At 49.5% G+C, this 25,475-nt stretch overlaps 1 protein-coding gene across 1 annotated transcript in view; it reads right to left on the bottom strand.

Annotated features, from left to right (window-relative positions):
* The window catches only part of nop2 (NOP2 nucleolar protein homolog (yeast)), a 69,333-nt gene extending 45,986 nt beyond the window's left edge, over positions 1 to 23,347 (bottom strand). The window contains exon 1 of the mRNA XM_038774031.1: positions 23,264 to 23,347. Within this exon, the coding sequence (XP_038629959.1) occupies positions 23,264 to 23,347 (84 nt within the window). The remainder of the gene's footprint in view (positions 1 to 23,263) is intronic.
* Between the last annotated feature and the right edge of the window lie 2,128 nt (positions 23,348 to 25,475).

Here is a 25,475-nt window from a genome sequence, read left to right as displayed (position 1 = left end):
ACCCCTCCCCCACTCCCCCTCATACCCCTCCCCCACTCCCCCCTCATACCCCTCCCCTACTCCCCTCTCATACCCTCTCCCCCTCATACCCCTCACCCTCATACCCCTCACTCTCATACCCCTCCCCATCTCATACCCCTTCCCACCTCATACCCCTCACCCCCTCATACCCCTCCCCTCATGCCACTCCCCCCTCATACCCCTCCCCCATTCCCCCCTCATACCCCTCCCCCACTCCCCCCTCATACCCCTCCCCCTCATACTACTCCCCATCCCCCACTCCCCCCTCATACTCCACTCCCCCATACCACCCCCTCATACCATTCCCCCTCATACCCCTCCCCCCTCATACCCCTCCCCCACTCCCCCCTCATACCCCTCCCCTACTCCCCTCTCATACCCTCACCCCCTCCCCCTCATACCCCTCACCCTCATACCCCTCACTCTCATACCCCTCCCCATCTCATACCCCTCACCCCCTCATACCCCTCCCCTCATACCCCTCACCCCCTCCCCCACTCCCCCCTCATACCCCACCCCCACTTCCCCCTCATACCACTCACCCCTTCCTCTCATACCCCTCCCCCCTCATACCACTCCCCCCTCACCCTCATACCCCTCCCCCATTCCCCCTCATACCCCTCCCCCTCATACCACTCCCCCCTCATACCACTCACACCCTCACCCCCTCCACCCTCACACCCCTCCCCCTCATACACCTCCCCCTCATACCCCTCCCCACCACCCTCATACCCCTTCCCCACTCCCCCTCATACCCCTCCCCCTCATACCCCTCACCCCTCCCCCTCATACCCTTCCCCAACTCCCCCTCATACCCTTCCCCAACTCCCCCCTCATACCACTCCCCCCTCATACCCCTCCCCCACTTCCCCCTCATACCCCTGCCCCCTCATACCACTCCCTCATCACCCCCTCCCCCTCATAGCCCTCCCCACACCCTCCCCTCATACACCACCCCCGCATCATACCCCTCCCCCACTGCCTCCATATACCCCTCCCCCACTCCCCTTAGGGAGCATAAGATGGGAACAGAAACTGTTAGGGAAAGGCAGAAACGAAAAGTGGACGTTGTTCAAGGAACAAGTACCGTGTGTCCTTGATAGGTATGTCCCTGTCAGGCAGGGAGGAAATAGCCGTGTGAGGAAACCATAGTTTACAAAAGAGGTTGAATGTCTTGTCAACTGGGCAGCACGGTAGCATGGTGGTTAGCATAAATGCTTCACAGCTCCAGGGTCCCAGGTTCGATTCCCGGCTGGGTCACTGTCTGTGCGGAGTCTGCACGTCCTCCCCGTGTGTGCGTGGGTTTCCTCCCGGGTGCTCCAGTTTCCTCCCACAGTCCAAAGATGTACGGGTTAGGTGGATTGGCCATGCTAAATTGCCCGTAGTGTCCTAAAAAGTAAAGTTAGGGGGGGGTTTGTTTTGGTTACGGGTATAGGGTGGATACGTGGGTTTGAGTAGGGTGATCATTGCTCGGCACAACATCGAGGGCCGAAGGGCCTGTTCTGTGCTGTACTGTTCTATGTTCTATGTTAAGTGGAAAAAGGAAGCGTATGTAAGGATGAGAAAACAAGATTCAAAGAAAAGTACTGTACAGGAACAGGCCCTTCGGCCCTCCAAGCCCGTGTCAACCATGCTGCCTGACTAAACTACAATCTTCTACACTTCCTGGGTCCATATCCCTCTATTCCCATCCTATTCATCTATTTATCAAGATGCCCCTTAAATGTCACTATCGTCCCTGCTTCCACCACCACCTCCGGCAACGAGTTCCAGGCACCCACTACCCTCTGTGTAAAAAAACTTGCCTCGTACATCTACTCTAAATCTTTCCCCTTGCACCTTAAACCTATGCCCTCTAGTGTTTGACCCCTCTACCCTGGGGAAAAGCCTCTGACGATCCACTCTGTCTATGTCCCTTATAATTTTGTAGACCTCTATCAGGTTGCCCCCTCAACCTCCGTTATTCCAGTGAGAACAAACCGAGTTTATTCAACCGCTCCTCGTAGCTAATGCCCTCCATACCAGGCAACATCCTGGTAAATCTCTTCTGCACCCTCTCGAAATCATCCACATCCTTCTGGTAGTGTGGCAACCAGAATTGAACACTATACTCCCAAGTGTGGCCTAACTAAGGTTCTATACAGCTGCAACATGACTTGCCAATTCTTATACTCAATGCCCCGGCCAATGAAGGCAAGCATGCCGTATGCCTTCTTGACTACCTTCTCCACCTGTGTTGCCCCTTTCAGTGGCCTGTACACCTAGATATCTCTGACTTTCAATACTCTTAATAGAGTTCTACCATTCACTGTATATTCCCTACCTGCATTAGACCTTCCAAAATGCATTACCTCACATTTGTCCGGATTAAACATCATCTGCCATCTCTCCGCCCAAGTCGCCAAACGATCTAAATCCTGCTGTATCCTCTGACAGTCCTCATCGCTATCCGCAATTCCACCAACCTTTGTGTCGTCTGCAAACTTACTAATCAGACCAGTTACATTTTCCTCCAAATCATTTATATATACTACGAACAGCAAAGGTCCCAGCACTGATCCCTGCGGAACACCACTAGTCACAGCCCTCCAATTAGAAAAGCACCCTCCATTGCTACTCTCTGCCTTCTATGACCTAGCCAGTTCTGTATCCACCTTGCCAGCTCACCCCTGATCCCGTGTGACTTCACGTTTTGTACCAGTCTACCATGAGGGACCTTGTCAAAGGCCTTACTGAAATCCATATAGACAACATCCACTGCCCAACCTGCATCAATCATCTTTGTGACCTCTTCAAAAAACTCTTATCAAGTTAGTGAGACACGACCTCCCGTTCACAAAACCGTGCTGCCTCTCACTAATACGTCCATTTGCTTCCAAATGGGAGTAGATCCTGTCTCGAAGAATTCTCTCCGGTAATTTCCCTACCACTGACGTGAGGCTCACCAGTCTGTAGTTCCGTGGATTATCTTTGCTACCCTTCTTCAACAAAGGACCAACATTGGCTATTCTCCAGTCCTCTGGGACATCACCTGAAGACAGTGAGGATCCAAAGATTTTTGTCAAGGCCTCAGCAATTTCCTCTCTAGCCTCTTTCAGTATTCTGAGGTAGATCCCATCAGGCCCTGGGGACTTATCTACCTTAATATTTTTCAAGATGCCCAACACCTCATCTTTTTGGATCTCAGTGTGACCCAGGCTATCTACACACCCTTCTCCAGACTCAACATCCACCAATTCCTTCTCTTTGGTGAATACTGATGCAAAGTATTCATTCAGTACCTCACCCATTTCCTCTGGCTCCACACATAGATTCCCTTGCCTATCCTTCAGTGGGCCAACCCTTTCCCTGGCTACCCTCTTGCTTTTTATGTACGTGTAAAAAGCCTAGGGATTTTCCTTAACCCTATTTGCCAATGACTTTTCGTGACCCCTTCTAGCCCTCCTCACTCCTTGCTTAAGTTCCTTCCTACTTTACTTATATTCCACACCATCTTCGTCTGTTGCCAGCCTTCTAGCCCTGACAAATGCCTCCTTTTTCTTTTTGACGAGGCCTACAATATGTCTCGTTATCTAAAGTTCCTGAAATTTGCCGTATTTATCCTTCTTCCTCACAGGAACATGCCGGTCCTGAATTCTTTTCAACTGACACTTGAAAGCCTCCCACATGTCAGATGTTGATTTACCCTCAAACATCCGCCCCCAATCTAGGTTCTTCAGTTCCCGCCTAATATTGTTATAATTAGCCTTCCCCCAATTTAGCACATTCACCCGAGGACCACTCTTATCCTTGTCCACCAGCATTTTAAAACTTACTGAATTGTGGTCACTGTTCCTGAAATGCTCCCGTACTGAAACTTCTATCACCTGGCTAGGCTGATTCCCCAACACCAGGTCAAGTACAGCCCCTTCCCGAGTTGGACTGTCTACATATTGTTTTAAGAAGCCCTCCAGGATGCTCGTTACAAACTCTGCCCCATCCAAGCCTCTAGCACTAAGTGAGTCCCAGTCAATATTAGGGAAGTTGAAATCTTCCATCACAACAACCCTGTTGTTTTTACTCTTTTCCAAAATCTGTCTACCTATCTGCTCCTCTATCTCCCGCTGGCTGTTGGGAGGCCTGTAGTAAACACCCAACATTGTGACATCATCCTTCTTATTCCTGATCTCTACCCATATCGCCTCGCTGCCCTCTGAGGTGTCCTCCCGTAGTACAGCTGTGATATTCTCCTTAACCAGTAGCGCAACTCCGCCACCCCTTTTACATCCCCCTCTATCCCGCCTGAAACATCTAAATCCTGGAACGTTTAGCTGCCAATCCTGTCCTTCCCCCAACCAGGTCTCTGTAATGGCAACAACAACATAGTTCCAAGTACTAATCCAAGCTCTAAGTTCATCTGCCTTACCCATAATACTTCTTGCATTAAAACATATGCACTTCAGGCCACCAGACCTGATGTTCAGCAACATCTCCCTGTCTGCTCTTCCTCAGAGCCATACTGGCCCTATTCCCTAGTTCTCCCTCAATGCTTTCACCTTCTGACCTATTGCTCCGGTGCCCACCCCCCTGCCATACTAGTTTAAACCCTCCCGTGAGACACTAGTAAACCTCGCGGCCAGGATATTTATGCCTCTCCAGTTTAGATGCAACCCGTCCTTATACAGGTCACACCTGCCCGGAAGAGCTCCCAGTGGTCCAGATAATGGAAACCCTCTCTCAGTTGGGTTGCTTGAGGGTTACAAGGTGGCAAGGAATGAGCTAAAAATAAAGGGCTTAGGAGAGCTCGGAGGGAGCGTGAGAAGTCCTTGGCGGGTCGGATCAAGGAAAACCCCAAGGCTTTTTACTCTTATGTGAGAAGTAAAAGAATGACCAGGTCAAGGACAGTAGTGGGAACTTGTGCAAGAGATAGGAGAGGGGTTGAATGAATACTTTTTTTCAGTGTTCACCAAGGAGAGGGACTATGTTTTTGAATATGAGAGTATGATACAGGCGGGTAGGCTGGAGGATGTAGATGTTCTGAGGGAAGATGTATTAGCAATTTTGAAAAACCTGAGGGTCGACAAGTCCCCTGGGCCAGGTGGGATATATCCTAGGATTGTTTGGTAGGCAAAGGATGAGATTTCAGAGCCTTTGGCTTTGATCTTTGGGTCCTCACTGCCCACGGGGATAGTGGCAGAGGACTGGAGAGTGGTGAATGTTGTTCCTCTGTTCAAGAAAGGGAATAGGAATGACCCTGGTCGGTTAATCTTACTTCGGTGGTCGGTAAGTTAATGGAAAGGGTCCTGAGGGATAGGATTAATGACCATTTGGAAAGATGCAGCTTAATCCGGGATAGTCAACACGGATTTGTGAAGGGTAAGTCTTGCCTCACAAATTTGATTGAATTCTTTGAGGAGGTAACTAAGTTTGTAGATGAAGGTAGAGCAGTTGATGTCGTAAAGATGGATATAGTGTGGTAAAGAGGGAAATTTGGCCAATTGGATAAGTAACTGGCTATCACATACAGAGAGTGGTGGTGGATGGAAAATTTTCATCCTGGAGCCAGTCACCAGCGGTGTACCACGTGGATCAGTGCTGGGTCCTCTGTTATTTGTGATTTTTATAAATGACTTGGAGGAGGGGGCTGAAGGGTGGGTCAGTAAATTTGCTGATGACACCCAAGATGGTGGAGTAGTGGATGAGGTGGAGGGCTATTGTAGCCTGCAAAGTGACATTGATAGGATGCAGAGCTGGGCCGAAAAATGGCAGATGGCTGAAGGCTGATGGCTGAAATGGCAAAAGGGCTGGTTTAGCACTGGGCTAAATCACTGGCTTTTAAAGCAGACCAAGGCAGGCCAGCAGCACGGTTCAATTCCTGTACCAGCCTCCCCAGACAGGCGCCGGAATGTGGCGACTAGGGGCTTTTCACAGTAACTTCATTGAAGCCTACTCGTGACAATAAGTGATTTTCATTTTTTCATTTCAGATGGAGTTTAACTCTGATAAGTGCGAGGTGATTTGTTTTGGGAGGACAAATTTGAATGCGGATTACAGGGTCAACGGCAGGGTTCTGAGGAATGTGGAGGAGCAGAGAGATCTTGGGGTCCATGTCCACAGATCTCTGAAGGTTGCCACTCAAGTGGATAGAGCTGTGAAGAAGGCCTATAGCGTGTTAGCGTTTATTAACAGGGGGCTTGAGTTTAAGAGCTGTGGGGTTATGCTGCAACTGTACATGACTCTGGTGAGACCACATTTGGAGTACTGTGTGCAGTTCTAGTCAAGTCACTATAGGAAGGATGTGGAAGCATTGGAAAGGGTGCAAAGGAGATTTACCAGAATGCTACCTGGATTGGAAGGTAGGTCTTATGAGGAAAGGTTGAGGGAGTTAGGGCTTTTCTCTTTGTATCGAAGGAGGATGAGAGGGGACTTAATAGAGTTTTATAAGATGATGAGGGGGATAGATAGAGTGGACGTTTAGAGACTATTTCCTCGGGTGGATGTAACTGATACAAGGGGGCATAACTATAAGGCTCAGGGTGGGAGATGTAGGAGGGATGTGCGAGGTAGGTTCTTTACTCAGAGAGTGGTTAGGGTGCGGAATGAACTGCCTGCTGTGATAGTAGAGTCAGACACTTTAGGAACTTTCAAGCAGTTATTGGAGAGGCACATGGAGCACACCAGAATGACAGGGAGTGGAATAGCTTGATCTTGCTTTCGGACAAAGCTCGGCACAACATCGAGGACCGAAGGGCCTGTTCTGTTCTGTGCTGTACTGTTTTATGTTCTATACCCCTCCCACATTCCCTCCTTCATACCCCTCCCCCACCCCCCCACTCCACCCCTCATACCCCTCCTCCACTCCCCCCACTCATACTCCTCCCCCCACTCATACCCCTACCCCTCATACCCCTCCCCACTCTACCTCCATACTCCTCCCCCACTCCCAACCTCATCCCCTCCCCACTCCCCCCTCACACCCCTCCCCCCACTCAACCCCTCATGCCCCTCCCACACTCCCCACCTCATAACCCTCACTCCCCAGACCTCTCCGCCCTCATACCCCCCTCTCATACCCCTCCCCCACTCCCACCCTCATACCCCTCTCCCACCCTCATACCCCTCCCCCTCATACCCCTCCCCCATGCCCCCCACATAACCCACCCCCACATCCCTCGCATTGCTCTGCCCTACTCCCTCATACCCCTCCACAACTCCCCCATACCACTCCCCGCCCGCATACCCCTCTCCACCACGCCCCTCCACATACCCCTCCCCACACACCCCTCATACCCCTTCCCTACTCCCTCCCTCATACCCCTCCACCACTCCCCCCATACCCCTCCCCCGCTTCACCCCACGTACCCCTCACCCGCACCACCTCTCCCAGCTCATGCTCCTCCCCCACTACCCCCATCATACCCCTCCCCCTCATACCCCTCTTACCCCTCCCCCACTCTTATCCCACCACCACTACCCCCGCACACCCCTCTCCCCAACTCCCCCCCATACACCTCCCCCACTCCACCCCTCGTATCCCATCCCTACACCTCCCCACTCCCCCCTCATACCCATCCTCACGGTAGCATGGTGGTTAACATCAATGCTTCACAGCTCCAGGGTCCCAGGTTCGATTCCCGGCTGGGTCACTGTGTGGAGTCTACACGTCCTCCCTGTGTGTGCGTGGGTTTCCTCCGGGTGCTCCGGTTTCCTCCCACAGTCCAAAGATGTGCGGGTTAGGTGGATTGGCCATGCTAAATTGCCCGTAGTGTAAGGTTAATGGGGGGATTGTTGGGTTACGGGTATACGGGTTACGTGAGTTTAAGTAGGGTGATCATTGCTCGGCACAACATCGAGGGCCGAAGGGGCTGTACTGTTCTATGTTCTATGTTCTATCCTCACACTCCATCCCTCAATTCTCTCCCCCACCCCTCTCATACGCCTCTCACTCTCCCCCTCATACCACTCCCCCTTGCACCCTCCCGCACTCCTCCCTCATAGCCCTCGCCCACTCCTCCCTCATACCCCCTCATATCCCTTCACCCCTCCTCCTCCTCCCCATAACCTACTCATACCCCCCTCCTCAGACCCCTCCCTACCTCATACCCCTCCCCTACTCCACCCTCAAACCCCTTCCCCACTCAGCCCCTCAAACCCCTCCCTCTCTCTGCCCTTCATACCCCTCCCCCACTCCACCCCTCGTACCCCATCCCTACACCTCCCCACTCCCCCCTCATACCCATCCTCACACTCCATCCCTCAATTCTCTCCCCCACCCCTCTCATACGCCTCTCACTCTCCCCCTCTTACCACTCCCCCTTACACCCTCCCGCACTCCTCCCTCATAGCCCTCGCCCACTCCTCCCTCATACCACCCTCATATCCCTTCACCCCTCCTCCTCCCCATAACCTCCTCATACCCCCCCTCCTCAGACCCCTCCCTACCTCATACCCCTCCCCTACTCCACCCCTCATACCCCTTCCCCACTCAGCCCCTCATACCCCTCCCTCTCTCTGCCCTTCATACCCCTCCCCCACTCCACCCCACCCCTCATACCCCTCCCCCACTCATACCCCTTCACCACTACCCCCTGCATACCCCACTCCCCCCTCATACCCCTCCCCCACTCCACCCCTCATACCCCAGCTCCACAACACCCCTCCCCATACACCTCCCCCCTCATACCCATCCTCACACTCCATCCCTCAATTCCCTCCCCCACCCCCTCATACCCCTCCCCCACACCCCCTCAGACCCGTCCCCACCTCATACTCCTCCCCCTCATTCCACTCCCCCAACCAACTCCTCATACCCCTCCCCCACTCAGCCCCTCATACCCCTCCCTCTCTCTGCCCTTCATACCCCTCGCCCACTCCACCCCACCCCTCATACCCCTCCCACATCATACCACTCCCTTCAACCCCCCCTCATACCCCTCTCCCACCCCACCCTCATATCCCTACCCCACCCCACCCCTCATACCCCACCTCCACTCCACCCCTCATACCTCTCCCCGATACCCACCTCGTATCCCTCCCCCTCGTACCCCACCCTACACCATTCCCCCCTCATACCCCTCCTCCTCTCCCCTTCATACCCCTCCTCCTCTCCCCCTCATACCACTCCCCGCTCATACCCCTCCCGCACTCCTCCCTCATACCCCTCACCCACTCCCCCCTCATACCCCTCCCTCTGCCCTTCATACCCCTCGCCCACTCCACCCCACCCCTCGTACCCCTCCCACCTCATACCACTCCCTTCAACCCCCTCTCATACTCCTTACCCTTCCCCACCCCTCATAACCCTCCCTCCTCATACCACCCCCTTCAACCCCCCTCATACCCCTCGCCCACCCCAATCCTCATACCCCTCCCCACCCCACCCCCATACCCCTCCCCACTCCACCCCTCATACCTCTCCCCCTGATACCCCATCTTACCCCTCCCTCACACCCCCTCAGACTATTCCCCACCTCATACCCCTACCCCCTCATACCACTCCCCCCAACCCACCCCTCATACCCCTCCCCACTCCTCATACCACTCCCCCACTCAGCCCCTCATACCCCTCCCTCTCTCTGCCCTTCATACCCCTCGCCCACTCCACCCCACCCCTCATACCCCTCCCACATCATACCACTCCCTTCAACCCCCCCTCATACCCCTCTCCCACCCCACCCTCCTATCCCTACCCCACCCCACCCCTCATACCCCACCTCCACTCCACCCCTCATACCTCTCCCCCTGATACCCGCCTCGTACCTCTCCCCCTCGTACCCCACCCTACACCACTCCCCCCTCATACCCCTCCTCCTCTCCCCTTCATACCCCTCCTCCTCATACCACTCCCCGCTCATACCCCTCCCGCACTCCTCCCTCATACCCCTCACCCACTCCCCCCTCATACCCCTCCCCCACTCAGCCCCTCATACCCCTCCCTCTGCCCTTCATACCCCTCGCCCACTCCACCCCACCCCTCGTACCTCATACCACTCCCTTCAACCCTCCTCATACCCCTCTCCCACCCCAACCCTCATACCCCTACCCCACCCCATACACCTCCTCCACTCCACCCCTCATACCTCCCCCCGATACCCGCCTCGTACCCCTCCCCCTCGTACCCCACATTCACTCCACCCTACACCACTCCCCCCTCATACCCCTCCTCCTCTCCCCCTCATACCCCTCCTCCTCTCCCCCTCATACCCCTCCTCCTCTCCCCCTCATACCACTCCCCTCTCATACCCCTCCCGCACTCCTCCCTCATACCCCTCACCCACTCCTCCCTCATACCCCTCCCCCACTCCCCCCTCATACCCCTCCCCACTCCATCCCTCCTCCCTCTCATACCCCTCCCCCTCAGACCCCTCCCTACCTCATACCACTCCACCCCGATACCCCTCCCCCACTCCACCCCTAATACCCCTCCCCCACTCAGCCCCTCATACCCCTCCCTCTCTCTGCCCTTCATACCCCTCCCCCACTCCACCCCACCCCACATACCCCTCCCCCACCCTTCACCACTATCACCTGCATACCCCACTCATACCCCTCACCCACTCCACCCCTTGTACCCCTCCCCCACACCACCCCTCCCCCATACACCTCCCCACTCCCCCCTCATACCCATCCTCACACTCCATCTCTCTATTGCCACCCCCAGACCCGTCCCCACCTCATAACCCTCCCCCCATTCCACTCCCCCAACCCACCCCTCATACCCCTCCCCGACTCAGCACCTCATACACCTCCCTCTCTCTGTCCTTCATACCCCTCCCCCAGTCCACCCCTCATACCCCTCCCCTTCACACCACTCCATTAACCCACCCCTCATACTCCTCCCCCACCCCACCCCTCATAACCCTCCCCCACACCACCCCTCATACCCCCTCCCCTGATACCCCCATCGTACCCCTCCCCCACACCCCCTCAGACTATTCACCACCTCTTGCCTCTCCCCCTCATACTACTCCCCCAACCCACCCCTCATATCCCTCCCCCACTCCACCCCTCATACCCCTCCCCCTGATACCCCCCTCCCTGCTCGTACCCCACACCCACTCCGCCCCTCATACCCCTCCCCCTCATACCACTCCCCTCTCATACCCCTCCCGCACTCCTCCCTCATACCCCTCATCCACTCCCCCCTCACCCACTCCCCCTTCACACCCCTCCCCCTCATACCCCTCCCCCACTCCATCCCTTCTCCCCCTCATACCCCTCCCTACCTCATACCCCTCCCACAATCCACCCCCTCATACCCCTCTCCCACTCCACCCCAATACCCCTCCCCCACTCAGCCCCTCATACCCCTCCCCCTCTCTGTCCTTCATACCCCTTCCCAGTCCACCCCTCGTACCCCCCCCATTCCACCCCTCATTCCCCTCCCCCACTCCACCCCACATACCCCCCGACTTTACCTCACATATCTCCACCCCACTCAACCCCTCACAGCCTGCTAGTCAATCCCCCACTATCCCCACCCATACTATGGAATTGATCACGTTCCCCCCCCCCCCCCCACTCCCAACATTTTGGCCCTTTACCCTCCTCCAAACAGCTCCTTGCAGAATATGGGTCTCCTTCCATTCCTCCCAATCTGCGGAACTCTGCGCACGACCCAGCTCCTCTCCCCAAATTGGGGGTTTTGAGGGGAGGGGGTGTGGTGGAGAAACCATTTGCACGACGCACAGTTTGTGGTGCTCCTCACCCCTCCACCCTCCTGGTTGCTACCCAGTTGCTTCCATTCCTCAATCGTCTCCTCATGCTCCTTGGGACCTTTTTGTCCATTGCTGGCTCCAGGTGTTTCCCTCCCAGTCCCAGCTAACATGGCCGGACCTTTGCTGGCACAGCGAGTCAAAGTTTGGATAGAGCGGGAGGCCAAGGGTCAGGATGTCTCTTTACATTCATCAGTCCTCGTTCCGGAGGTGACACTAATGTGGCTGAGAGCTACCACATGCCTCAGCCGTTAGCCGACCCTTGCCTGGAGGTTTGGTGGGAAAGGGAGGCAGTTCCAAGCTCTCCAGGAGATGTGTCTCGCCTTAGCTTTCACTGAGAGTTTGGTTCGGGCTTGAGCCCAAGTCTCCACGGGCTGTGTTGAATAGTTTTGATTCTCACCTCTCTCTCCTTCCCTCCTGTGTCCGAGCTCCCCCAGAGCTGAATCCCACTGCACTGTAGCCTGTGTAGCTCCTGGCTGCCGGATATCCTGGTCAACATCACACTCTGTCTCTATCTCTCTCTCTCTCTCTCCACCCACCCTTCTCACGCAGAGGGACCATTGTTCTGGTGACTTGCTCCCCTCCTGCCCCCACATCGGCCAGCAGGATCAGGTTCAGGGAGTGGTGGATTGGGAGAGGGAGAGAGGGATGTGAACCTGGGTGCAGGAGGAAGCTGGTGAAAACAATGGACCTGGCATTCCTGCAAGGAGCGATGTGAAACCGATGAAGGGGTCAGCTCGCCCTCTGCTGCCTCGAGGAGCCATGAGACAGACAGCTGGGAACAGACTGAGAGAGAGATGGAGAGAGAGAGAGATGGAGCGAGAAAGACAGAGCGAGAGAGAAGGACAGTGAGAGATAGAGGGCGGGAGAATGTTATAGAGACAGACAGAGAGAGAGAAAGGGAGATAGACAGAGAGGGTGTGAGTGTGAGAGAAAGAGAGAGTACAGAGAGAGGGAGGGAGAAGGTTAGAAAGAGAGACAGTGAGTGTCTGAGAGAGACAGCGAGAGGCAGAGAGGACAGGGAGAGTGGGAGGACAAAGAGAGAGAGACATACATAGAAAAAGAGTCAGGGAGACAGAGGGACAAAGAGAGAAGGACAGAGAAAGGCAGAGAGAGACACACACAGACATAGAGAGAGTTAGGGAGATAGAGAAGGACAAAGAGACAGAGAATTACAGAGAGAGAGGCAGAGAGGGACACACACAGACATAGAGAGAGAGTCAGGGAGACAGAGAGAGTTTAGGATAAAGAAGAGGACAGAGAGAAGAATAGAGAGAGGACAGGTGTTACAACATCCTGGGCTAGTGTGCGGTCAATTCGAGCCTCACTTGACCTGGAGTCACAATACAAGTGAATAAACCAATCATTCTTAGAAAAAATACTGCAAAGCCTTTGACTCTTTGGCTGCCAAATAATGGCAGTCACCAGGTTTGTAAATTTAAACACAATTCGTGTTTATTTATAACAAGAACTATAATGACAATGGCAGTAAATACAATTGGTTAACTATTATCTAATTCCTAATCCCCCACTATAACTGCCCCACCCTCCACACACCCAGGCAAACACAAGACAGACAAACACAGAGGGCAGGGCTGCAAAAAAAAAGATAAGTAAAAGTAAAAAGTATCTTTGTTTCAGATGATTGTCTGAAAGCAGACCTTCCTTCAACGTAAGCCTTCAGGTCCAGGTCATGTTTGCAGCCTATAATGATTTCACTGTAGATTCATTCATTCAGCTTCTCTGTAGGTTCAGAAATATAGCAACTCACTCCCTTTCTGGAGAGAGAGAGAGATAAGGTCCTTTCTCCTGAGTGTCCAGGATTCAAATTGAGCTCCTTGGGGCTCAGAAAATCACCACCTGCTACCAGGCAGAGTACGGCCTTTAGGGCCATTTCATTACCCCCCCGCCGTTCCCCACCCAGCCAATTAATCAAATAGAGTCTCACCCCATTTCTCCTCTCTCTGGGGCCGAGAATTCAGAGGTCTCCTGTTCAAACTAGCAGAGACTGGCAGAGTGTTCTCTCCTGTAACTTCTGACTTCCTCATTCTCTCTGCTGCTTGACAAAGATACATGTCCATTAATCACCCGTGGATCGAAAATGATGATGGCAAAATAAAAGAGAGGGGAAATGAGGGGATAAACAGGAAAGACCTGTCCAGATGCCACTGATATACTGAGTGGATCTCCCAATATTTTCTTCATCTGAAGCAATTTGGTCCCTTTGATCCTATGAGCTTGTTGCACTCACGGCAGGAGTAACTATAACTCAAAATTAGGCGAAATACTGCTGCAATTTGACACAAGAACAGAGGGCGCTGGAAAAATTCATTAGGTCGGGCAGGCACCTGTAAGCATAGAAAGCAAAGTTTATGTCTTGTCATGGCAGGCTGGGCTGACGCACGGTCAACTCCAGCCCCACTTGACCAGTGTCGCAACACAGGTGAAATTAACTATTAATTCTTAAAAATATACCCAAAGTCTCTGGTCTTTGGCTGCCCAATAATTTCAGCCACCAGGTTTGTAAATATGAACACCATTTTTATTAATAACAACTAATTAAATAGGCAGCAAATACAACTATCACCTAATTTCTAACCCACCTTTTTAACTTGCCCCCACCCTCCACACACACAAGACAGACAACCACAGAGGGATAGGAGGTGTTATGGGCCAGGGTTTAGTGAACCCCAAAGTGTATCATGGAGTTCACCTGGCCCACGACTTTTAATAGATTGTGGTTATGGGGAGCACAGGGTCCACTCTACATGAATGGTGCAAACAGAGCTTTGCAGTACTTTTAAATTAAAACAATGTTTATTCTATGGACTCAAGTTCATGCCTAACTAATTTAGTGGAATTTTTTGAGGACATTACCAGTGCAGTAGATAACGGGGAGCCGATGGATGTGGTATATCTGGATTTCCAGAAAGCCTTTGACAAGGTGCCACACAAAAGGTTGCTGCATAAGATAAAGATGCATGGCATTAAGGGTAAAGTAGTAGCATGGATAGAGGATTGGTTAATTAATAGAAAGCAAAGAGTTGGGATAAATGGGTGTTTCTCTGGTTGGCAATCAGTAGCTAGTGGTGTCCCTCAGGGATCCGTGTTGGGCCCACCATTGTTCACAATTTACATAGATGATTTGGAGTTGGGGACCAAGGGCAATGTGTCCAAGTTTGCAGATGACACTAAGATGAGTGGTAAAGCGAAAAGTGCAGAGGATACTGGAAGTCTGCAGAGGGATTTGGATAGGTTAAGTGAATGGGCTCGGGTCTGGCAGATGGAATACAATGTTGACAAATGTGAGGTTATCCATTTTGGTAGGAATAACAGCAAAGGGGATTATTATTTAAACGATAAAATATTAAAGCATGCCGCTGTTCAGAGAGACTTGGGTGTGCTAGTGCATGAGTTACAGAAGGTTGGTTTACAAGTGCAACAGGTGATTAAGAAGGCAAATGGAATTTTGTTCTTCATTGCTAGAGAGATGGAGTTTAAGACTAGGGAGGTTATGTTGCAATTGTATAAGGTGTTAGTGCGGCCACACCTGGAGTAAGACAGCAGGTTTAAGTTCTCTACAGAAACAGGTATTACTTTGAAATCACCCAAATGATCTGGAGACAGTCTTTAGATTACAGAGAGAGATTGATATACAGCTGCTTGCTTTGCCTGCAGCTATCCAGTTCTGAAAACAAAATTAAAACACACTGTAGCTGCCTGCGCAAAAACAAAAGTGGAAGACAGCCAGCCCAGCTCCACCCACACTGACCTCACTGCAGCTATTTGATAAACACACATTTCTTAAAGGTACTCTCACGTGACACTGAATAACAAGAGTTTAGGGTAGCATGGTGGTTAGCATAAATGCTTCACAGCTCCAGGGTCCCAGGTTCGGTTCCTGGCTGGGTCACTATCTGTGCGGAGTCTGCACGTCCTCCCCGTGTGTGCGTGGGTTTCCTCCGGTAGCTCCGGTTTCTTCCCACAGTCCAAAGATGTGCGGGTTAGGTGGATTGGCCATGCTAAATTGCCCGTAGTGTCCTAAAAAGTAAGGTTAAGGGGGGGGGGGTTTGTTGGGTTACGGGTATAGGGTGGATATGTGGGTTTGAGTAGGGTGATCATTTGCTCGGCACAACATCGAGGGCCGAAGGGCCTGTTCTGTGCTGTACTGTTCTATTGTGTTCAGTTTTGGTCTCCTTACTTGAGAAAGGACGTACTGGCGCTGGAGGGTGTGCAGAGGACATTCACTAGGTTAATCCGAGAGCTGAAGGGGTTGGAATATGAGGAGAGGTTGACTGGGACTGTACTTGTTGGAATTTAGAAGGATGAGGGGGGATCTTATAGAAACGTTAAAAATTATGAAGGGAATAGATAGGATAGATGCGGGCAGGTTGTTTCCACTGGCGGGTGACAGCAGAACTAGGGGACATAGCCTCAAAATAAGGGGAAGTAGATTTAGGACTGAGTTTAGGAGGAATTTCTTCACCCAAAGGGTTGTGAATCTATGGAATTCCTTGCCCAGTGAAGCAGTTGAGGCTCCTTCATTACATGTTTTTAAGGTAAACATAGATAGTTTTTTGAAGAATAAAGGGATTAAGGGTTATGGTGCTCGGGCCGGAAAGTGGAGCTGAGTCCACAAAAGATCAGCCATGATCTAATTGAATGGCGGAGCAGGCTCGAGGGGCCAGATGGCCTACTCCTGCTCCTAGTTCTTATGTTCTTATGTTATGGGGAGCACACGGCCCACATTACAGGTATGGTGCAAACAGAGCTTTACAGTACTTTTAAATTAAAACAATGTTTATTCTATGAACTCAAGTTAATCTTTCTAAAACATACAGTGAACATCTTAGCAACCATCAATTCTAATACAACCCCCAAAGAATACAACACTAAGTAATCCTTAATAACTTCCCAATCAACATCCAGAAGACAAAAGAAACACCTTTGAACAGAAGCACATAAGGTTTACATTCACTACTGAGAACATTTATAATTCTGAATTCACCAAATGATCAAGAGATAGTCTTTTCATGGCAGAGAGGTCAACAGTACACCTGCTCTGTCTGGCTTCAGCTCCAACACAGAAAACGAAACTAAAACATACCTGCAGCAAATGAAAAAATGAAAATGAAAATCGCTTTATTGTCACAAGTAGGCTTCAATGAAGTTACTGTGAAAAGCCCCTAGTCGCCACATTCCGGCGCTGTCCGGGGAGGCTGGTACGGCAAACAGCCTAAAACGAAAGTAAAAAGCTGACAGGCATCCCAGCTCCACCCACGCTCTGACATGACTGCAGTAGTAAACACCCTTAAAGGTACTCTCATTACAGATATTTAAATACACACCCATTTATAAACACCCATTTCTTAAAGGAACTCTCACATGACAGAGGGGAGTAGAAAAGAAAATAATATAGAAGGTAAAAGGAGAAAAGTCTCTGTTTCAGAAGGACATCTTCCAGTTAGATTCGCGGTCTAGACCAAAATCTTGCTGCATTTATGCAGGGCCTTGGTAAGGTCACCCCTTCGTTTTGTGTGCAGTTTTGGTCTCCTAGTTTGAGGAAGGACATTCTTGCTATTGAAGTTTGTTGCTCGTTATGCTTTCCTTAATTTGCTCTGTTTTAATTACTTTTGCTCAAGAGTCGCTAGGTATCTTTCTGATACCACCACAAGGTTCAAAACCGAATACTGATCAATGACTCGATACACCAGTTAGTAAGTTTGAAATCAATGCACATTTATTTACACACACAGTCAATTAGTACTCATGCACAAACTCTACTCACTAAACTACAACTACTACTAAAAGCCTATACTTAGCTTCGGGCACCCACTCAGTCAGAGGAACAATGGGCATTGTCCGGTTCTGATACTGCTGGCTTCGAACTGGTATAGAATAGTAGCTAGGAGCGCCTATCTCGTAGCGTGCATTGACCTTAGACTTACTTGGCTGGTGCTTGGCGGGCCTCTTGTCACTGAGAGCCAAAGGCCAAGGTGAAGGTGAAGAAGAAGAGAGCGCTCTGACCTTGGGGACTCTTCTTTATACCCCAAAAGGTTTCGCTATCCTTTAAAGGTGAAGGTAAATTTGTACTGGCACGCTTTAGCCAATGGAATGGACCAAAAGCCGTTACTAATGTCCAAAACCGTAAAGAATCATGACTGGAGTCCCTGCTTGAGCATGGTTTCGGGACTTGTGGCTACGGTGGGGGCTGCTGCTTGGGTGACTTTGTTCAGTTCCCGGTAATCAATGGTCAGTCGCCATGATCCATCCGGTTTCCTGACGGGCCAAATCGGGGCATTATTAGTGGAGGCTACTGATCTCAGTACGCCCTGGTCTAACAAGCTGTCTATAACTTTTGAAATTTCTCCCTCTGCTTCCTGGGGAAATCCGTACTGCGTCTGGGGTCAGTACCTGTAATCTGCACAGAGCCAGCCACTCTGCCACAGTCGTGCTTGTGCTGTGCAAATGCTGCTTTGTGTCGCTGCAGGACTGCCCTAACCTGTTTATCTGCACTAATGGTTCGCGGGTCAAACCAGTAGTCTCCTCCTGAGCTATTCCTGTTTACATACTCTCCTACTGTGAGCGTGGTGGGAGCTCGTGATGCTTTTGCCATTTTCCAGACACATTTGTTGACTGGATCAAATAAAAAGGTTGTGTGAGCTCATAAAATCGATCCCTAGAATATGTTCTGCTGTGTGGGGCAGATCAACTAACACTTGGTTGTTATGTTACCCATTTGTATGGATACAGGGGCTGTGATGTGTCCCTGCTGTAAGTGGCCTGTAAAGCCGCTGAGGGTGATGGTGTCTGTTGTGGGCCACGTGTCCCTCTCGAACATCGTGGAGGAATTGAGTGTGGTGCGGGACCCTCCTGTGTCCCAAAGAAACTCTACGAGCTGACCCCGGACTCTGCCTGCTACGACCAGACTTATCCCAAAGGGTGTCGCAGACCCAAGTTGGGGAGCCCGAACACCGTCAGTCTGTGCTGTTCATGTCTCCATAGTCTGAACAGGCGCTAACACTATGTATCGGCTTTGCCCTATTTCTATTTAGGGTGCCTGTCTGTTGCTCTCTCTGTTGTTTCTGTGGCACATTGCACTCTCGTGCAAAGTGTCCTAACTGTCCACAGTTGTAAAACACCTGTGATTTGGGCTGTTCCTACTCTCATTTATACATGCAAGGTTCTGGTGCACTTTAACTGTATGCATGTCTGCATCTGCCTGCTGTTCCTCTGGTTTCTTAAATGTGGTCTTGTTCTGAACGGATTGCTCCCAAGCGCGGGATAACCTTTTCAAAACCCATTTCTCATTGTGGGCCTCATCTGAGGGGTCGTAATTCACGCAAGCTCTCTGTCCTGCCTCTGTTGCACGAGAGACCAAGATTCGAGTCCAATTTGCCATGTTATCTGGGGACAAATGGGCGCGGGCTAATTCACCAAAAACTGCTGTGAAATGAATCCACAAGCATCCAACAAACGCTGTGGGGTATTCTGTTTTCTTTGGCCTACATCTATTTTGGCCTTCTACCTGGTCTCCTCAGTTGTAGCCGATCGCATCAAGGATCGCTGTGTGCATTTCTGTGAGGGTGCCTCCTCCTACATTCTGTATGTCGGGAAGGGCTGCCACGACTGAAGGGTCGAGGCTCAAAACTGTGAGCTTTATCTGCTCTCTCTCATCCAGGCCGTACATGGTGGCCTGCTGTTTAACCCTAGCGAAGAATTGGTGGGGGTCTGAAGTGGGGAGGAACGGTGCAATTTTCTCACATGTGTCCCGTAATTGGGTCACGGTTAAGGGGGTTGTGTACAGAAAATCTGCTTCTCCTGCTGCTGTGGCCCTGCGGTGTGTGGTTACTGGGTTCATGGGGGTGTGTTCTGCCTGTTCAGTGGAGGGTTAGGGTGCTCTCCTTTTCTGGGGTTTCTCCTGCACACATGCTCCATGTATGTATCTATGGGCTGTTTCGTTTAATTCCTGATCTAGTTGAGGTCTGAATGTGCTCTGAAAGCTATTTTGAACAGAAAGCTGGGATTGCAATTCTGCAATTTGCTTCCGGCACTTTGCGTGGTCTACGGAGTCTACGGTCTACGAAGCATGGAGTGCTCGTAGGGCTGCTTTTAAGTCATTGCACTGTTTCTATCTGCTGCTCGGTTTCCTGTCTTACCGAGACCACACGTTGTGTGTCCTGGTAAGCCTTATCATATTGAGTCTGGAAGCTGCTTAAGTGCACCAGACAAGACTGGTGTGACCTCTTGGCATCATCCACCTCTCTGTCCTTTGCTGCTAGCTTCTCTTTCAAATCTTTATTCTCCTTCTCAATCTCGCTCGCGTCTACCGTACTGGTTCTATCTCTCTCTATCTCTCTACGGAGCATCCGAACGACCTCCTCTGTGCCTCGCAATTGTGCCAGACAGGACACGATTGCCATCGGCTTGCGAGCTTTTCCCAAGCTCTTCTTGTGGATCTCTGGCAGGTTCTCCCACCAAGTATGTCCTATACTCCCGGGACCTGTTTCCTCATTTGCGCAGAATTCGCTCCAAAGGGGCCATCCCTTCCCTTTGAGGTACCTCCTTATTTCATCTTCCCAAACCAGATATATGAACGGACGGGGAACAGAGGGAAGTAGACCTTGGAAAATAGGAGGCAGGTTTAGATAAAGGACCTGGATCGGCGCAGGCTGGGAGGGCCGAAGGGCCTGTTCCTGTGCTGTAATTTTCTTTGTTCTTTGTTCTCTTTGTTCAAACGGGACACTGTCCTACTCTGCTGGTCTCTGTGACCTCGAATCCCTGTGGGTTCATATGGCGTTCCATTGCCTTCATTGCCATTTTTCCTATCTCTGGGTTCGTTACTAAATTTGGAACAGGGGGTGATAAAGCTGTGATGTAAACACGGGTGCGGGTTACGCTAATTTCCAGCCGACAAAACTCCCGACAGTTTTACGCAACAAAATCTCTCAGGTTTACCTTATATCCCTGTTATTACGCATGCATTAACACACTTCCGAATTCTGGAGGCTTGATCAGTACTGTTCAAAAACTTTTTCTGTTTCCAATTGGATTTCGAATTCAAATTTTGGGTTCTCTCGGAGTGGTGGGACCAGTTCTAAGTCGAGTCCCACCAGAGTCGCCAGTAAATGTTGCTCGTTATGCTTTCCTTAATTTGCTCTGTTTTAATTACCTTTGCTCAAGAGTCGCCAGGTATCTTTTTGATACCACTACAAGGTTCAAAACATAATACTGATCAATGACTCGATACACCAGTTAGTAAGTTTGAAATCAATGCACATTTATTTACACACACAGTCAATTATTACTCATGCACAAACTCTACTCACTAAACTACAACTACTACTAAAAGCTTATACTTAGCTTCGGGTGCCCACTAAGTCAGAGGAACAATGGCCGTTGTCCGGTTCTGATACTGCTGGCTTCGAACTGGTATAGAATAGTAGCTAGGAGCGCCTATCTCGTAGCGTGCGTTGACCGTAGACTTACTTGGCTGGTGCTTGGCGGGCCTCTCGTCGCTGAGAGCCAAAGGCCAAGGTAAAGGTGAAGAAAGAGAGAGCGCTCTGACCTTGGGGACTCTTCTTTATACCCCAAAGGGTTTCGTGCCCTTCTGGGAGGTTCCTGAACTTGGCCCCAATTAATTGGACCATGTCCCACTCGTTTGTATTGATTCTCTCCAATAAAGGGGTCGTTGGCCTGCCTTTGTTTTAGTTTCTACTGGCGCCGGGGAGTCTGTCCTGGTACCGATTGCTTAAATGTTTCTCTTTTGTCCCCGGAGATAGCTCATTACTATGCTAATGGCTTGTAGTATCAGTTCTGTCTGGGACCTGCAAGTTCCAATCCACAGGCAAACCTTGCACCTGCTTGTTTTCCTAGTACTGTCCAATTTTCCCTGTATTCTTTGCGAATGTCCATTTTGGAATCGGGACGTGGCCACCCCAGGTGGCTACAAGTTGTCCAGCGAAGGTTCACCAGACTCATTCCTGGCATATGAAGAAAGACTGGATCAACTGGGCTTGTACTCACTGGAGTTTAGAAGAATGAGAGGAGATCTCATAGATTCATACAAAATTCTGATGGGAATGGGCAGGCTAGATACAGAAAGAATGTTCCCGTGTTGGTGAGGTCCAGAACTAGGGGCACAGCCTAAGAATAAGGGGTAAGCCATTCAGGACTGAGATGAGGAAGAACATCTTTTCTCAGAGAGTTGTGAACTTCTGGAATTCTCTTCCACAGAAAGCTGTTGGGGCCAGTTTGTTGGATACATTCAAAAGGGAGCTGGACATGGCCCTTGAGGCTAAAGGGATCAAGGTGTATGGAGAGAAAGTGGGAGTGAGATACTGAATTTGCATGATCAGTCATGATCATATTGAATGGTGGTGCAGACTTGAAGGGCTGAATGGCCTACTCCTGCACCTATTTTCTATGTGTGAAGAAATTTCTCCTCATCTCTATCCTAAATGGTCCACCCCATACCCTAAGACTGTCACCCCCCCCCCCCCCCCCCCCCCCCGTTATGGACACCCCCACCATCGGGAACATCCTTCCTGCATCTACTCTATCTAATCCTGTTAGAATTTAATCTATGAGATCCTCCCTTATTCTTCTGAATTCCAGTGAATACAATCCTATTCAATCTCCTCATAGGTCAGTCCCGCGATCCCAGGAATCAGTCTGGGAAACCTTTGTTGACCTCCCGCTAGAGCAAGAACATCCAAAAGGTAATAAGGGGGAAAGTGTAAGGCAGAGAAGCCATTGTCAAAAATCAAAAAGGGCGACAGTACAAGGTACAGTGACTGAAGGGAGCTCAGTAAATAGGCCCAGTAATACTAAAAAGAATAAAACGGGAAGTAAAAACATAAATGCAAAGCGACGCAGCAGGTTGTTACATGAAGATATGGGTTCAAAGACAAGGAGAATTAGGAGAAAAGTTAAGAGGAAAAATAACTTGGGATAGGTTACTGATCAAGGTGTTAAGATTCAAAACAGAGGTATAAAAGCCAACATAAGTGTACTTTACCTGAATACTCGTAATATTCGGAATAAGGTAAATAAGTTGATGGCACAAATCATCGTGAATGACTATGATTTAGTGGCCATTATGTAGAAGTCAACTATTTACCAGTATGTGCCAGCTGTGGCCCAAGTTGGTAAAACCAAATTCAAGGCTATGAAAGCCGTTTTTAATGGACTTAAAGTGCTTGCTTCCCATGTGGCAGTTTCCTGTTCGAGTGTCATTCCTGAATATTCCATCCAAGTCTGTAAAAATCTTTCCTCGAAATTCTGAATATCTTCATTATATTTTTGAATGCAAGATGTGATCTTCGACCAATCGGTCCTCAAGGGGCAAAATTTTAATAGCCAATTCTTGACTGCTAGCCAACCAGCTTCTAAATTTAGCAAATCATTTCCAAGGGCAACTTTTACCTCTGTTCTAAGAGTTGAAAAGACACAAGTGCCTAACATGATAGTCAGAATTTGTACTCCATCAAATGGGTGGAGACTGTAAATGGATTGTAATCTGTGAATTCTATCCCATGTGGTCATACCATCCCTTTTAGGATGTGGAAGATTTTTGGACCATTCGTCAATTTTTTCAGGGTCTGCTGGTTCATGAATCCAATGATGACCATATATGGTTCTAGTGATAGTTTCACCTTCTTCTTGTATTTTTTTGTTTCCAACTCTAACCCGTTTGCATTTTAAAGGGGCTAGTCGAATTAATTTAGTATTTTGTATTGTAGGAATATCTGTTGAATCACTACCTTCATCTGCTTCAACAGGCAAATGAATTTTAGATTTTATTGTAGTCCTGACACTTGATCTCGGCTGTGCTATTGCCGATTCTGCCACTGGGGCTGCTTGCTGAGTTTGTGTGTTTGTTCAGCTGCTGGTCGAATCTGAGCTGTGCTTTGCTTTAAATTCTGAGCTGCAAGACTGTCTGTCAGGATTTTGCAGTGTCCTGTTAAATTGTTCATGCCTTCTTCTAAAACACATCTTTCTTCGATTAACTTGCAATTTTCAAGTTCAATTAGCTCAGTTTTTGATTGCAACTGTTGGTATTTTGACTCCACATCAAAAACTTGTTGCAGTTCTGCTATTTGAAAAAAAGCTGCTGGACTTCAGAGGCTTTGTTTTCCAATTCTGTTCTAATTTCATCATAATGCTCAAGTTTGGATTTTGCATCTCGTAATTCCTCAACAACTGCAATTAGTTGATCTTTCGTGGATTTAAGCTCATGATCACTTTTATTTTTAATAGTTATTTTTTGCTGTCTGCGTATTTGTCCCATAATTTCCACGGAATATTTTTCATGTTCTGCACCGTGCAATCGTGTGCAATTTTCCCATGCTCTCTTGATATTATCGAAGGACCACTGACCTCTGGGGATATCATACTGTGATTCAATTTTTCTTGAGATTTCACATAGATCAAAATGTCTAGAAATGAAAGACCCAAACTCCCCCAACATATTTTCAATAGAGACATCTGGTATCCCCTTTGGATGTCGTGTGGAGTAATTTTCTGCCTGCTAAAGGCTCTGAATCTATCTTAGGATCTGGATCAGCCATAAATTCAACCTTTCACCTAACTTTTTCTAGGCCGCTGACTGTGTGTAGGCTGTGTTAGTCTCAATGACCGGCACCTGATTGATTTAACACAGTCTATAAAAATGTCCTTTCAGGGGTCAAAGCACTGATTGATGGATGAAAAAGATACTCCTTTCCCTAGTCTAGCCGTGAGTCCTGGCTGGCTCCTCCGATTATTGCCAAAGCTCCTGAACCTCTCCGATGTCGTCCAATCTCATCTCAGAACTCCTCCCCTTCTGCCTGACTCGCCAAGTTGATAGATCTACCATGTGGTACTAGTAGCACTTTGCGATTACTAGAACTCAGTAGAAATTTAAGTTAAATCTTCTCAGGTGCAAATATGTTTTATTTGTCTTCTATTGATTACAATTGAAAGTCATTTAAAAGGCAATTCGTAGACAATTTGAAGCTTTCAAAGAATCATAGAAAAGATTTTCTTGCTTAGGCAAACAGCTCGCAATAACTTTAGAAGTCAAAGTCTGAAAATGAAATATGAAGACAGGGAGACAGTGAATAGTTCAGATCAAAGTGTAGATGATTCATGAAAGAGAGAGAAATCTAGCTCATGATCCATCTAAAAACGGCCGAACGAAACTTCACAACTATACGTTTCATTTCTGTCTTTAGCCATGTAATTACACCCCAATATAATCATAATTGGTTTGGATTAACATCAAATGAGTTTGATTTGACGGTTAGCTGTCAATCTTGAATTGGCAACATTAGTTTTAATTGTTTCGTGTCTATATACTTGTTTATGTTAAGGATTGCGATACCAAGAGCCGGTGCAGACTCGATGGGCCGAATGGCCTCCTTCTGCACTGTAAATTCTATGAATATCTATGAATTGTGCTGTTATTGAGACCAGTTGGAACTGGTCTTTTGCTGATTTAGCTGTTATAACAATAGAGCCTTCATGTTACTGTGTCGTCGCTATGCTATTGCTATGGAGCCTGCCCTGTCCTTGGACACCATCTTGAAAAATGTATTCATTAGTTCAGTTAAAGTGCTTGTTTTAATCTCTACTGCTTTTGCATGTATCAGGTTCTTTAGTGTTTCTGTTTTTATGTTGTACTGTCTTGCTAGAATAATGGAACTTAGTAAAGTAAACTATGCTGTGTTATGCTGTTTTGTAAGCTTTATGTTTTGAGATGACTTGAGGTTATGAGAG

The sequence above is a fragment of the Scyliorhinus canicula genome, chromosome 16 (assembly GCF_902713615.1).
Source record: "Scyliorhinus canicula chromosome 16, sScyCan1.1, whole genome shotgun sequence".
Lineage (NCBI taxonomy): Eukaryota > Metazoa > Chordata > Chondrichthyes > Carcharhiniformes > Scyliorhinidae > Scyliorhinus > Scyliorhinus canicula.
This window is presented reverse-complemented; position numbering and strand designations above follow the sequence as displayed.